Raw genomic sequence first — 14044 nt, 5'->3', positions numbered from 1 at the left:
AACACAGAAGTCCACGTCGAGATGGCAAAACACAGAAGTCCACAACGAGATGATGAAGTTTATTTTCCTGCATGCCAAGATGGCAAAACCAAGAAGTCCACGTCAAGATGACGAAATTTATTTTCCTGCATGTCAAGATGGCAAAACACAGAAGTCCACGTTGAGATGACGAAATTTATTTTCCTGCACGCAAAGATGGCAAAACACACAAGTCCACGCCGAGATGGTGAAATTTACTTTTTCTGCCAAGATGGCGATGTAGAGATGGCAAATTTTACTTTTTCTTGCTGAGATGGCGATGTCGAGATGGTAAAATTTATTTTCTCGCTGAGATGGTGACGTTGAGATGGCAAAAAAAAAATTATGCATTTTGAAGTTGCAAAACTTATTTTTCTCACTGAGATAGCACACTGAGATGGCTAAATTTATTTTCTGCATACCAAGATGGAAGAAGTTATTTCCCACGCCGAGATGGTAAAAAAAAAAAATTAATTAAATTATTTTATGTGCCGAGTTTCCTATCGAGTTGGAAAGATATTCTTTTCCCGGTGAGATGGCAAAGTCACTTTCTCATGCATCAATAAAGGCGAGTTTACTTTTCCAATGAGTTGAAACACATGCATGCTAACCGGACAAAATCAATTTATTACACCTTTATCTGTCATTTACTACGTAAAAGACACACAAAGGGGTAGTTGTAATACCCCGATTTTGTCCGGGTCATTTTTGCTTTTATTTCTTACTTCATTCAAACGTTTGCTTTATTAAATATATTGTGAAAAAACTAAAATTTAGAGTCCAATTGAATTTTTTGCCCAAGGCCCAATTAACTTTGCCTCAAGCCAACAAATAAAACCCACAAACCCAAACAAAAATACCCAAAATTCATTTTAATTCAATCAAACTCAACCCATGTCAAAAGCTTATAAATCTTGACATCCCACAATTCTAACCCAAAGCCCAAGCCCACGCCCACAACCCAAGTAAAACCCTAAAAAACATTTAATATAAAAAGGCATTGAAAGGGGAAGGGGGGAAGCGAGCATAAAGAGAGTGGGGCGGCAGCAAGGAAAAGAGGAACAAAAACAAAAAAATTCTCAAAAATGCCAGAGGCTGCCCTGGGTGGGGTGACATAGGCGGTCGCCCCGGCCCCCAAATCCCCAGACCCCAAATTTTTGAAAAAAATATTGATTTTATATTAATATAAACACAAAAAATAATTAAAAACTAACAATTCTCCACATATTTCAATTAAAAAACTAATAAAAGAAAATTTTTTAAGATATAATCATTTAGTTAAGATATAATCATAGTTCACACTCAAGGTCAAGTATTCAACATGTATTTTGGCGAACAATCATCAAAACATGCACTTTCATATTTTAAGGAATATTCAATTCGATTATGCTCACACATTTTAACATACAATCATCAAAAACACAATGTCAACATAGACACTAAGTCTTTGTCCAACAGTACAGTTCTGAAAACTATGGTTCTATCACTCAAGAATAACAGAGAGTACTAGATGAAACAATCAAAACCATAACAAGATCTTGAAATTCTTTCTAAATTGCTTCACTGGCGTCTTGATGAGAGAAGTGTGTTCTTTATACAAAACCTGTCTCAAGAGATAAGATTATTGGAGAATCATAGAGTTTATCAATAAACGAAACTTATCCAACCAGAATTGGTTAATCTCTTAGAAGTTCACTGGAATATGTATCAAAGAATGATTTTCATCTTGTACAGATAAACGATAAAATAAAGTGTACAAAGGTGAGTGGGAAACATTTCATCTTTGTGGCCCTCAACTGTTTTTCCGGAAATGATGTGGGAAGCTCTTGACCGGCTATCGGCACTTCTCTAGAATCTATCATAGTTTTCCAGCAAAAGGAAACTGAACATAGTATTGGATTCTATCGAGGGATTGCTAGAAAGGATAGTCATTAAGCAACCATTAAGAATGTTTTTAGTGCTGATGCTGATTTTATTTGCTCAAGCATCTTCACAACCTCTGTCATAGTCGGTCTCTTCGAGGGCTCTGTCTCAAGGCACATAAATGCAATTTTGAAAACATAGTCAATCTCTTTGGCTGGGTAGCACTCCAAACTACTATCAACTACGTGCTCCGTCCTTTCATCTTCAACGACTGCCTTTACCTGTTACAATAAAATTAGCAGATCAATCCCCATAAACATATATCCGCAAAAGCTGTTCTCATTAAAGGTTTCTAGATTCTCAGACATACCCATGTCACAAGCTTGGTTCCCTCCTCAAAAAATGCTTCGTCAGTTGGTTTCTTCCCAGTTAGAAGCTCCAGCAAGACAGCTCCAAAGCTGTAAACATCTCCTTTTATGGTTGCCCTGCCAGTATCGAAATATTCTGAAGAAAGCAGAATTCCATATGTTAAATTTGTGTGACAGAGAGTATTGAGAATAAGAATGACTTGATGCATAGTTTTCAAGTTCCTTTTACCAGGAGCCAAGTATCCAAAAGTTCCGGCTACTAATGTCGAAACGTGAGTTTGATCAGGTTCCATCAACGTTGCAAGTCCGAAATCTGAAACTCGAGCCTCCATGCTGTCATCCAGCAATATATTGCTTGATTTAATATCTCTGTGGATTATGTGAGGTATGCAGTCGTGATGCAGGTACGCTATACCTCTTGCAGCTCCTAATGCTATTTTGTATCTGGAAGGCCAATCCAATATCTTCCTATCCATTGATTTCCCTGCATTGAATCAAATTACACTCATTTAGTTTTAGACTTCGGTGCAGGTTAATGATAGCTAGTTTTATTAACAAATCAATGAATTGTGAGGTACCATGTAGGAATGCATCCAGACTTCCATTGGGCATGAGCTCATATATGAGAAGATTATAATGAGGTGCAGTGTAATATCCATGAAGAGTGACAATGTTACGGTGCTTGATATCCCCCATCGCCTCTAGCTCTCTCTCGAAACCTCGATCTCTGTCTGCACTTCCCCTGTTTAGTCTTTTCACAGCAAAGGCTATGGAGTCAGTGATGGACATTCGATAAACAGTTCCATAACCCCCAGAGCCAATGATGTCTTTGTTGCTCAATTTCAATGTCATCTTCAAGAACGCCTCCGACGTTAGGGATTGTAACATTGCTGACCTGAACATCACCATCTTCCCACCTGTATTTGCAGGCATGTAACTCAATTCATATTTCTTCTTTATTCATGAAGTGAATGTACCTATAGTGATTGACAAACCTGAGAAGCCATCTTCATACACCATTCTCTTCTTTCTCCATCGACGATATAAAAGGATCGAAATAACTATCTTCGAAATTTCACGAGTCCACAAAATGATCAAAGACTAGTAGCATATTACTATATTAGACCAATTTGGATACCTACAATTAGGATTCAGGTTCGAAACAGCAAAAGAAGAAGAAGAATTCGACTGGAGAAAGAGAGAGGCGCTAGCTTTGTCGAACAAGAGGGCTCGAGCCCGGAGCTGGAGGAGGATCTGCGGACGGGATTTGGGCTCGTCAGCCCGCATGAAGGACTCCCACGAGGAAGGCGAAGAAAGGACGTGAACGAAGGAGGCATAGAGGGTGTCGCCAAGCCACGTCCGCCAAACGCCTAGGCTTTCGAGCCGTCGGGCGAGTTCGTAGCCTTGACCGTCGTCGCCGAGGAGAGCCATTGTCGTCGGTCAGTGCACGGTGATATCGGATGAGGACGGCAGCACCAAAGGAATGTGAGTAACTTACTTATTTTGCTAACAGGTGCGCAATTTGGTGTTATTTTTTTACATAGAGTTACGTGCGGTAATCTTAAAGCAAATCTAAACATAAGAGACTAAACTCTGTTCATTCACATGCATTATACTGAACTAAGCTGTGTATTGAAATGCGACCGCCATGGACTGGACAAACGTGTATCGGGGTCGAATCTATCACCGGACATTTTTTTGCTGAATTTGGTATCAAAGAGTAAAACCAACGAGTATATCACCGGACTGCTCGGGTGCAAATGTTTTCTAAGAAGAAGAAATCAACGTGAAATTGGTCTAATATATATATCACCCTTGAATCCCCCATTTGATTCTGCAGAGTCATAGAAATTTACACAAAGAAAATGAAACATGGAATAAATTAATGTCGTCAATTGTTTAGCCTTTTTGGTTGGCGTCGAGTCCACCAATTGTTAAGAATGCTCAACAGGTTAACCGATAACCGATTGGGTTGAAACTAAATTCGCAGAAATTGTCAACTAACCAAGATGAAGATATGGGTAAATCAATGTAATCTTATTCATCAAGAGAGCAGGAGCAAGAAATGTAACAAATTCGAGCAAGGAAGAGTAGTGAAAATATGCAAACCTCGGAAGTTACAGATGATCCCCTCAATTGTATTTCTTGATGTTTGTAGGCGCATTCAGCAGATGAAGAAGTTTTAAGTTTTTACTATTGAGAGAGAGAGAAGACAGAGAAGGGTGCAGAAAAAAGTTCTTTTTTTTAGTCAGAAAAAGCAAAAAGCTGCTTTTTTTCTCCTGTCCGCATTTATTGACATTTCTTTGTGCTGTCCACTCTCTCTTGTGACTTTTGAGTGTATCAAGTCAAGTAGTCTTCGTATGTTGGAGAAGTGAGAATGCATGCCAAATGTTGACTAATCATAATTTTTTTTGTTTCATATCATCATCATGTTCAAGAATCAAGACTAGTTGTTACTGTCGGTAGCGATTACTGGAATTACACATTACATTAAAAATTATTATTTTAAATAAAATGCTCCCTAACTAATTAACCACTCTTACCACTATTTCATTGGATCAATAATCAACTCCTAAATGATTCGATTCTTATCCGAAAGTCTAATTCACGAGAAGCCCATATCCCTTTTGAACTAGGAAAAAAATAAAATTTGAGAAACTAGCTTATTCATGTTACGTTCTCAACTCTGCTCGTTAAAATATGGATTTTGTCAATGCAATTTTTACACTGAGGAAAAAAAAGTAAAGTAGAAAGAAATAACGTATTAAATAATACAAGAACTCAAAATATATACGTGGTTTGACAATTTACCTAATCCACGAAGGTCTGACATTTTATTAAAGAAGTGTGTGTCAAATGTTGGAATGATGCATGCATTTATAGTGTTAAAAGCCTTGATGCAGTTATGTAGATTGGGTGCAGCTGTGTCATCTCCTTGAAATATGATAACCCCTGCAGCCCTACAGTAACCATTGTCTAAACCGCCTCCTTCTTGACATTTGAACCAAAACAGTTGAATCTATAGAACTCTTTATCCTTTTACTCATACGGAAGAAATAAGTTCATGTATGTATCTTCATTGTGTACGTATATTTAAGTATTTCCTCCACAAATACCCTCAGCCTTTTAATTTATCTGAAGAATGTTAGGATAAATCTAAAGGCTTTTTGTTCTTATTCAAAAAACAATCTCCTAGTAGTATTAGAAGTCTTTGTATCTACTATAACTACTATTCATTCTTCATTTTTCACAACCTCTCTATTGGAAAATGTTGTTTCCGCGCTTCAAGAGGTAACTCTAAGGCTTTCTTTTTGGGTTGGGGGCTACATCTCCCAAGGTGTATAAGCATGTTTTTTTTCATTACTCTCATTCATCTTAAAACTAGCAAGCTCTGCCAATTTGTTTTATACTTGGATGTTTGATTTATACTTCATTCAAGCATAGTCTAATATTTACTTGGATGTTTAATTTATACTTCATTTGTGTAGGTAGTGTCAGGATAGGAAAACGTGGACGGACAAGTGGGAAAAAAGTTACAAGATTGCAAGCAGGAGATAAGTTCACGATAGAATTCGATGACAATCACCGACCCGTAGGAGAACAACATCCCAAATTTGTATCGCATCAGGGGGTGATAGTAAGAAACATGCTTATTACACCTGTATGGAAAGAAAATTGGAATCGTGTTGAGAAAGAGAAGAAGGAGCTCATGATTGCTAATGTGAAGGTAAGTAAAAATACCTTTTATTTTGTGCATTTCATTGATATCCTTTTACCTTGTGTATTTCATTGATATGATATCTTGAATATTATTTATATAGAAGAAGTTTGACATAGGTGATGAGCTAGGAAGAGAGAAGCATATATAGTCATTAATGGGAAAGAAACGGAGGGACTTTCGATATCGGTTGAAGAAGGACTACTATGATAGACATGAAACTGATGAAGAAAGATTGGCAGATCAACCCCCGCATGTCAGTGAAAGTGAGTGGAAATGATTGGTGAAAGAATATTGGGGGATGAAAAAAGTACAGGTGATATATTTTTCTCTTTATTGCCAAGTAATATGCATAACCAACTATCACTTTTTGTTTGTCTAGTTACATATTTATATCTTACATTGGTTTAATAATAACTTATTTATGTAGGAGCTGTGTCAAAAGAATAGACAAAACCGAGAAGTTCAACAAATGCTCCATCGCACCGGTCGAAAATCCTTTGCGAAGATTGAGCATGAAGAGGTGACGTGTATATGCATTTCTAAGCTTAAAGTCTTGAATATCGATTATGTACAAAGTGTAATTTGTGTTGTTTTCTCATTGTTACTAGACAAAAAAGAGGGGAGTTAGACCCAGCCGCATCTCAATGTTCGAGCTTTCCTATGCTAATAAAGATCGATCTTTCCCAACCCACTCACATAACAAAAGGTTGTATGATTTATTTGTTTTTCTTATTATTGGTCCATTTTAATGTTTTTATTCACTATTAAACTAATGATTCTCGTGTTTTTATATAGGAAGAAACACAAAATTTAATCGTCAATCGAGAGGAGGGATTGAACTCCTTAGACAACGATGGCATCTTCACTCAAGTTTTCGGGTCGGATAGACATGGGCGTGTGCGCTGTCGAGGACATGGAGTGACGTCATCTTCTGAAGATGTTACTAATAGGTCTGGATCCTCTCAAGCTATCCAAGAAGCAAAAAGAGATGCTGAGATTGCATGAAGAGCAGTTGAAACGTCAATAAAAGAGCTTGAGAACTATAAGAGAATGTTCGATGAGAGAGTCAGAAAAACAGAGGAAGATGTGGCTATGCTTACGCAAGCTTTTCAGAGATTTACCAAAGGGGGGAATGGTGATAACATTTAAGATGGTAGGTTTAACTCTATTTTTTTTTCATATGTTTTGTTCATGCATGCATCCATAGTTAGTATTACACATAGTTAATTGCTCTTGATACGTACTTTCAAGCTTTTTTCTTGTGTCATCTTTTATTGATATCTAGTTACTGAATTACCAGTATGAATTATATCCTATGTGGCCATTTGGGTTATTGCTTTTCTATGGTTTTCATGATTTTTGCGTATTTTCATCAAGATATGGAATGATACTCGACTTACTTTTGTAACTTTCTTCCATAGAGCCTAAATTATTGAAATTAAGGTTTTTTAACATATATTTGCTCTGTACGTGTAAACTTCAGTTTCTTACTTGTATAATCATTTAATATGCAACCCAGACTGTCTTAATTAGCGCTCTTATATGTATTTTTACAGCCTGAGACTCAGTTGGCTACAAGGAAGGCTAAAGGTCATGTTCTCATGGGATGCTCATGCATTTTGGATGACCAAGCTTTTGTTAAAATATTTTAAACTTTAGTTTTCACTATGGGATGCTGACATGTAAACTTTAGTTGTTCTATATGACCTAAATGAGATTCGTAATGCCTGTTAGACTTGGGATGCTTGTTAATTAATGCGATGATTAGTTTAGATTATGTTCCTACTGCTGCTAGAGTTAGATTATGCCATTGTTGGTGTGTAATTTGAATTATGTAGGTATTTTGATTTGTGCAGTGGAAAAACAAGCTGTTCAGGTTTATGTTACATAATTTACGGCGCTTTACAAAGCGCTACAAATGAGTTCAAGTTTTTTTTTTTAACTCACATATTCATTTACGGCGCTTCTAAAACATCGGTATATATCTAAATTACTTAATTTTTATTTTTTTGTTGTCAAAAATAATACATTCACAGCGCTTAATAAGCACCGGTGTAGGCAATAACACAATTACAACGCTAACAAAAGTGTCATAAATTATAAAATAAATGGCGCTTTCCCGCATTTATGAACACAAAACCTGTCGTTGAGATCCCGACGCTTATATCTTATTCACGGTGGTTTTAAAAGCGCCATGAATTATTAACTTTAGCTACGTTTAACAAAAAGCGTCGTGAAATCTTTTGCGGCACCTTCAATAATGGCGCTTGTTCGGCGTTTCTCAAAGCGCCGCACATAACTTTTTATGACGCTTGTTCGTTATTCAAGGTGCTTTTAATGGACATCACTGTTGTTGTGTGTATTCCCAATGAAAATCATAATGCATTCTAGTGATATGTTATTTTGATTTTGTTTAATAGAAGTACTCTTATTCTGGTATTAGTCTTCAATCTCCTACTATTCTTACTTGATATTAAATAAATTTTAAGTTCGTTTCAGGAAGGTAACCATCGAACTAGTAGTTTTGTGTTCTCAAACCATATACAACTCATTTGGTAATAGGTCAGATTAGTGCGCAAATCTCATATCAAAATTATTTGAACTAACAGCAAGTCCTGACACGCTCGCAACACATATCATAACATCCCAAATCAAATACTCCTATCCTCACGTGTCAAAATTGGGAGATCTCATGTTCAGTGCAGAAAACGACCAACAACAAGACATCGTGGCTTTTAATGATTAGAGTAGGAAAATATTGGTTAAAAACATATAATAATTTAATAAAGACATAAGGACAAACTCAAATTAAATTTGAGACCACATATTTATCATTAATCGAAATGGTTTCAAGCACAACTAAAAAGACCTTAAAAGAAAAGAATCATGCGTGGGTCTCATGAGGGGATGAAAATGGAAAATGACATACATACATAATTTTTCAGTTACATAATATACATAATTTATGTGGCATGCCACATAGATATATTGACACAAAACCCTAAATGTTCATTTTTTTCCCGCTTCTCTCTCCTCTATTAGTAGTAAAATACACTGCTAATACGTAATGCATTAAATACTTGAAAACAAATACACTATAAAAAACATAATGTAATAAGGTACTGCATGATAACAATCGAACTTGTCAAAAATGGGAAACAAATACACTGTCAAAACATAATGTAATAAGTCATTGCCATGATTAGCTTGGTTAAATACACTGATAAGTCGTAATGGACTAACAACTAAGAAACAAATACATTGTAAAGTTATCAATCCCATCAGCACCAATGACAAATGAATTGTAACTCTTGTTCGATCGAATTTCAGCAATATCATTAATCTCTAGTTGCATTTTCACACTCGGTTTATTTCCCTGTTAGACACGAAGAATCTAGAATGACTAAGACTTAGATCGTGGTTGTGGATATCTTCAAACAATGTAATCTTCCACTTCCCATCGACGAAAAGTCTACCTCGCCTTGTTATCCAACCTCCCGCATGTAAATATCAGATATTTATGGTCACCATTCACATCCTTGTTATTGACCTCCTCTTGATTGAAAACCCATCTCTTCACTACAAAACAATATTGAAACAGACATTTGTTTGATAAATACATAAATTTAGTGATTGATAATGTAATAACTCATATAATATCGCACCAAAATGAAATGACTCCGTCATTTTTACACTATCATACTAGAGTGTAATAACTCAATGCCATAAAAAAGTGAAACCAATTTATTTAAGGAAAATGACTATGTAATAAACAGTGGCGCTAAATACATTGGTAATTTGTAATGCATTATAAACTGTAAAACAAATACATTATCAAAAATATAATGTAATATTTTATAAACAACAAATGAAAGGTAAAATTACTCGGATATAATTAAACCAAATACATTACACAGCGTAGTAGTGTAATCAAATATTTGACCAATATAAAGACCACACACTATCGAACTATACTATATACCTAAATACACTTCCATTAAGCATGAATAAAATATCACAAAACACAAACCAATGCATTATAACAGCTGCAACCCATAAAGTATGTAAACAGAACCATTCAAGCCAAATACATTATTTAATTGGTAGTGTATAGTTCTATCAATGTTCATAACTACAAATTTTACTAGCTTTGTCCATACTTCAAATTACTCACAACAAATACATTAGAGTAGTTCTAGCATTGTTCATACATAAAAAAAATTTACCAACAGAGTATACCCAAACAAGACAATATTGAACATATGTTAAAAACATTATGCATACTGACAGTGAACCAATCGAACCCATCAAGCAAGGAAACTAACATATTCAATGCAACTACATTATGGGAACTTATAGTGTATGTAATATTTTGGTTTTGTATAAAACAAATGCATTACTAAAATGAAAGTGTAATCAAATATTTTGTGGAACCAATAAATCACCAATCCAGGACACCATGACGAGAAGTAGCCCAACAACATACACTATATGCTAAATACACTATGTTCTAAATACACTATTTGTAAAATACAATATCTGGTAAGTTAGGCAAGAAACAAACCATGAAACAAAATAATTACACTTTTCATTATGACAGTGCAATAACCCACTATCAAGCTTCACAAGTAATCCATAAGATGTTCAATCAACAGAAAACGCTAAATACACTGCCAAACGTATAGTGTAATAACGCACTGGAGCATACCTTCGACGTGGGTCTCCGATTCCGGTGGCCGTTTCGGTCGACGAATGGCTGGGCTAAGTGCTCCTCACGTAGGGGAGTCCATTGGTGGCGTCGGGTTGCCAAACCGACATCGGAATCAGCCGGATCTATAAATTTTGTTCGGTGGATACCCATGGCTTCATGGTGGATTTCCGACAAAATCAACAACCGGTGACGGCAAGGGGTGACTGGGCATTGCTCCTTGGGGCCGGACGATTCTTTTGGCGACAGCGACGATCATATCGGTGACCGGAAGTTGGAAGTCCGGTTTTGGCCACGAGAGAAGCAAAGAGAATCGTGTGAGAGAGAGGAGAGGAGATATAGAAGAGAGAGAAAAGTGAGATATGAGATAGGGATGACAACGGGTCGGGTACCCTTCCATTTATAAAATACCAAAACCGTTTCCATTTAATATACTATATGCCAAAACCGTTCCAAAACCATTTAAAAAACCATTTAAATTTCAAAAACCGAAACCTTTCCATAACCGTTTATCATCGGGTACCCATTTACCATTTAACTTTTAATTTTTAATTTTTTTATTTGAAAATTATATTAATATAAATTAATATTGAGTATGATTTATATTAATTATGATTTTATAATTCAAATTAGTCTAATTTATAGTTTTATTAGTATGCTTCTATAAATATATACGTTTTAATATGCTTAATCATGTTATAATTTAATATCCTAATAGTATATCTTTACAGATGATTTATAATATTATTACTATAATGAATCTTTTTATTAAACGGTTCGGGTACCCTAAACCCGGCACTAAAAACTAAACCCGACCCTAAAACATGACGGGTTTGAAAACAAAAACCAAAACCGTTTCTAAAACCTATAAGATCGGTTTTCGGGTTTTAAAATGACCGGGTACCCCATGGATAGTGTTCGGATCGGTTTTTTTTGTCATCCCTAATATGAGAAGAGAAAAAAGTTATTTGTAGGTTTGATTTTTAAATTTTGAAATTTAAAATTACCTAAACATTTGTTTATATGATATGTCATGTCATTATGTATACTTATCTATACCAATCTCATGTATATTTATCATAACCGGATAAAAATGTACTGTCACCACGGAGAATACACCACATTTATGATGGACTTGGGGGATTCAAAAGTACCCTTTCGTGGCTAAAAACAAAAGCGAAGCATATAAAAGTACAGCTCGGAAAGCAACACAGTATGGACAGTATTGCATTGAATCACGTGAATATGATATGTGAACACTCCTTTCTTTCTTTTGTTCACATTTTTTTTGTCTTTTATCAATGATGACGTGTTGTTACATGATTGGTGGTAAGACCTGGTAGAGGTTGGGTTAAGAGCCCAACATTTTGGGATCCTGGGGAGGTTGAAAAACACTGAAAAAGTTTGTAAAAATAATAAATATGTAGTCAGTCCGGTGTTGATAAACACCGGAACCAACCCGGTCCACCAAATTATTTTGAAAAAGTTTTTAAAAATCGTAAATATGTAGTATTTAGAATGAACAATCTAATGGTATTTTTTTTTGTTCAAAAAAAAATTAAATTGAACATAAAAAAGATATGACAATTTTAAATCCTCGGATATAAACTTAAAATATTCTATTTTTAATGGTGATGAATTTGATTTTTTGTTTGAAACAACAAGTATACTGTTGAATTCGTCATGCTAAATATTACACATGATTTTTCAAAATTTTGTAAATTTTTTTTGATGCACTAAAAGCATCGGTTGGGTTTAGTGTCTTTCAATACTAGACCAACCCCCAATCCAACATTTTGTATCCGAATAAGAGTTGGAGCAGCGGTGACCTCCCCATGTCTTTGTTTACATTTTAATGGAGTAAGTTTGTTGTAAATTCTCAGCCCACTTACACCAATAATATCAGGAGCGGAGGGAGGGGGGATTGTGTTAGGTTTGATCATAAATTTCGTTTCGGATCGGATCGAGTGTGGAATCTAAGTCTGCTGTGGTGTAGCACTGTTCTCGGGTGAATACGTGAAGTGGCAGAGGAGGCTTGCTGGAGATCTTTCCTCAAAAAAGGCTGTCGAGTAAGGGCAATCTGGTCAAGCGTGAAAATAAATGAATATGGGCCAAAAAAAAGACTAGGTGTCCAGATGGGTGTCGGGGACCTACACTATTTTAGTAGAAATAGGGGACTTATTTCTAGGTTTACTGAACCCTAATTCTTATTATTTGTTTCTCTAGATTTAGAGAGGCGGCTAAGAGGGAGAGAGAAAGTAAGGGTGGGGGAATCCTTGTGGTTTATCTCTCGATGTGTCTCTTGGGGGTTCGAATATGGGTTCAAGAGTGTGAGACTGTAAGAAGTTCAAGATGTAGAATCTTAGAGGGGATATGCTGAATTGGGGCTTATGGAAAATCTCTAGGGCTCTTGAGTTCTTGGGTTTTCTCGGTTAGAGAAAAGTCTTTAAGAATATGATTGTAATGATTTCATGTATTGAAAGTATCTCTGCCTGTTTTTGACAACACCCGTGGTTGTTTTCTCAGGTTTGCAGTTTTAGACATCGATTAAATATATGATGTCAGTGACATGTATTTAATTGATGGGTATTTGGCACTTAACGTGAGGAGGCGAATTAAACAATTGTAACTTGAGGGACTCAAATTATAATTTGAGATAATATGGGGAGTTATTCAATATTAGTTTTTGTGGTGGAAAAAATTAATATTCATATTAAAACCTTGTATTATGGGTTTGGACCCATATATTATTTCCCTTGTAAGTTCCTACTTAGCCCAAATAAGAATTGAGTTGGACCAAATAGGTTGTGAACTAAATAAGAGAGAATTTGGCTTGTTGTAATAAACAAGCATATGATCGGCCCACTCTAGGAAACCCTAGAGTGGGGTCGGCCAAGGGTATTATAAATACCAAGCTTGGTCCGCTATACAAGACACACACAAACTAAAAAAGAGAAAAATTCTTTCAAGGTATTCTCTCGTTTTAGTTCATTAGTTTGGTGCTAATGATCTTTGTTGTAGAGACCATTCTCGACATCAAGGATTGATTCTAGGGAATAAGGAGGAAGATTTGTAAGTCATAGAAATCTGAATCTCATCTACAACACACCGGATTTGGAATCAAGTTTTCAAGGGTTACAATCAATAGATTGTTGAACTCTCCTTAAGGATCTTCATCAAAAAAATCCAAAAGGTATTTTTCTAAATCACATAACTAGGATTCTGCAAACTTGGGTTGATTGATTGTAGTTCTAAAAGGATCATGAACAAGTATGGATTTTAGAAAGCTTCCGTTGCATAAACAAAAATTTTGAAATTAAAACTCTATTTTACCAACAATTTTTCTTACAGTCCGGACGGATGTCG

At 35.7% G+C, this 14044-nt stretch overlaps 1 protein-coding gene across 1 annotated transcript; it reads right to left on the bottom strand.

The window, feature by feature from the left end:
* Nucleotides 1-1639: 1639 nt before the first annotated feature.
* Nucleotides 1640-3919, bottom strand: LOC119985112 (receptor-like serine/threonine-protein kinase At1g78530). The gene is made up of 5 exons (XM_038829285.1): nucleotides 3245-3919; nucleotides 2828-3166; nucleotides 2479-2733; nucleotides 2252-2385; nucleotides 1640-2162 (listed from the first exon to the last, which is right to left on the bottom strand). The coding sequence occupies exons 1-5, from the start codon at nucleotides 3267-3269 to the stop codon at nucleotides 1950-1952; spliced, it is 966 nt and encodes a 321-aa protein (XP_038685213.1). The 5' UTR covers nucleotides 3270-3919; the 3' UTR covers nucleotides 1640-1949.
* Between the last annotated feature and the right edge of the window lie 10125 nt (nucleotides 3920-14044).

The sequence above is a fragment of the Tripterygium wilfordii genome, chromosome 19 (assembly GCF_013401445.1).
Source record: "Tripterygium wilfordii isolate XIE 37 chromosome 19, ASM1340144v1, whole genome shotgun sequence".
NCBI lineage: Eukaryota > Viridiplantae > Streptophyta > Magnoliopsida > Celastrales > Celastraceae > Tripterygium > Tripterygium wilfordii.
Note: the sequence above shows the minus strand (reverse complement) of the source record. Positions and strands in the feature narration are given on the sequence as shown.

Excerpts from the sequence above, each read along its gene's own strand:
- LOC119985112 (XM_038829285.1), bottom strand. The coding sequence starts at position 3,269 with ATGGTGTATGAAGATGGCTTCTCAG. Across the intron at positions 3,167-3,244 it reads GTATGAAGATGGCTTCTCAG|GTGGGAAGATGGTGATGTTC; the intron begins GTTTGTCAATCA and ends CTGCAAATACAG. Across the intron at positions 2,386-2,478 it reads TTTTGGATACTTGGCTCCTG|AATATTTCGATACTGGCAGG; the intron begins GTAAAAGGAACT and ends TGCTTTCTTCAG.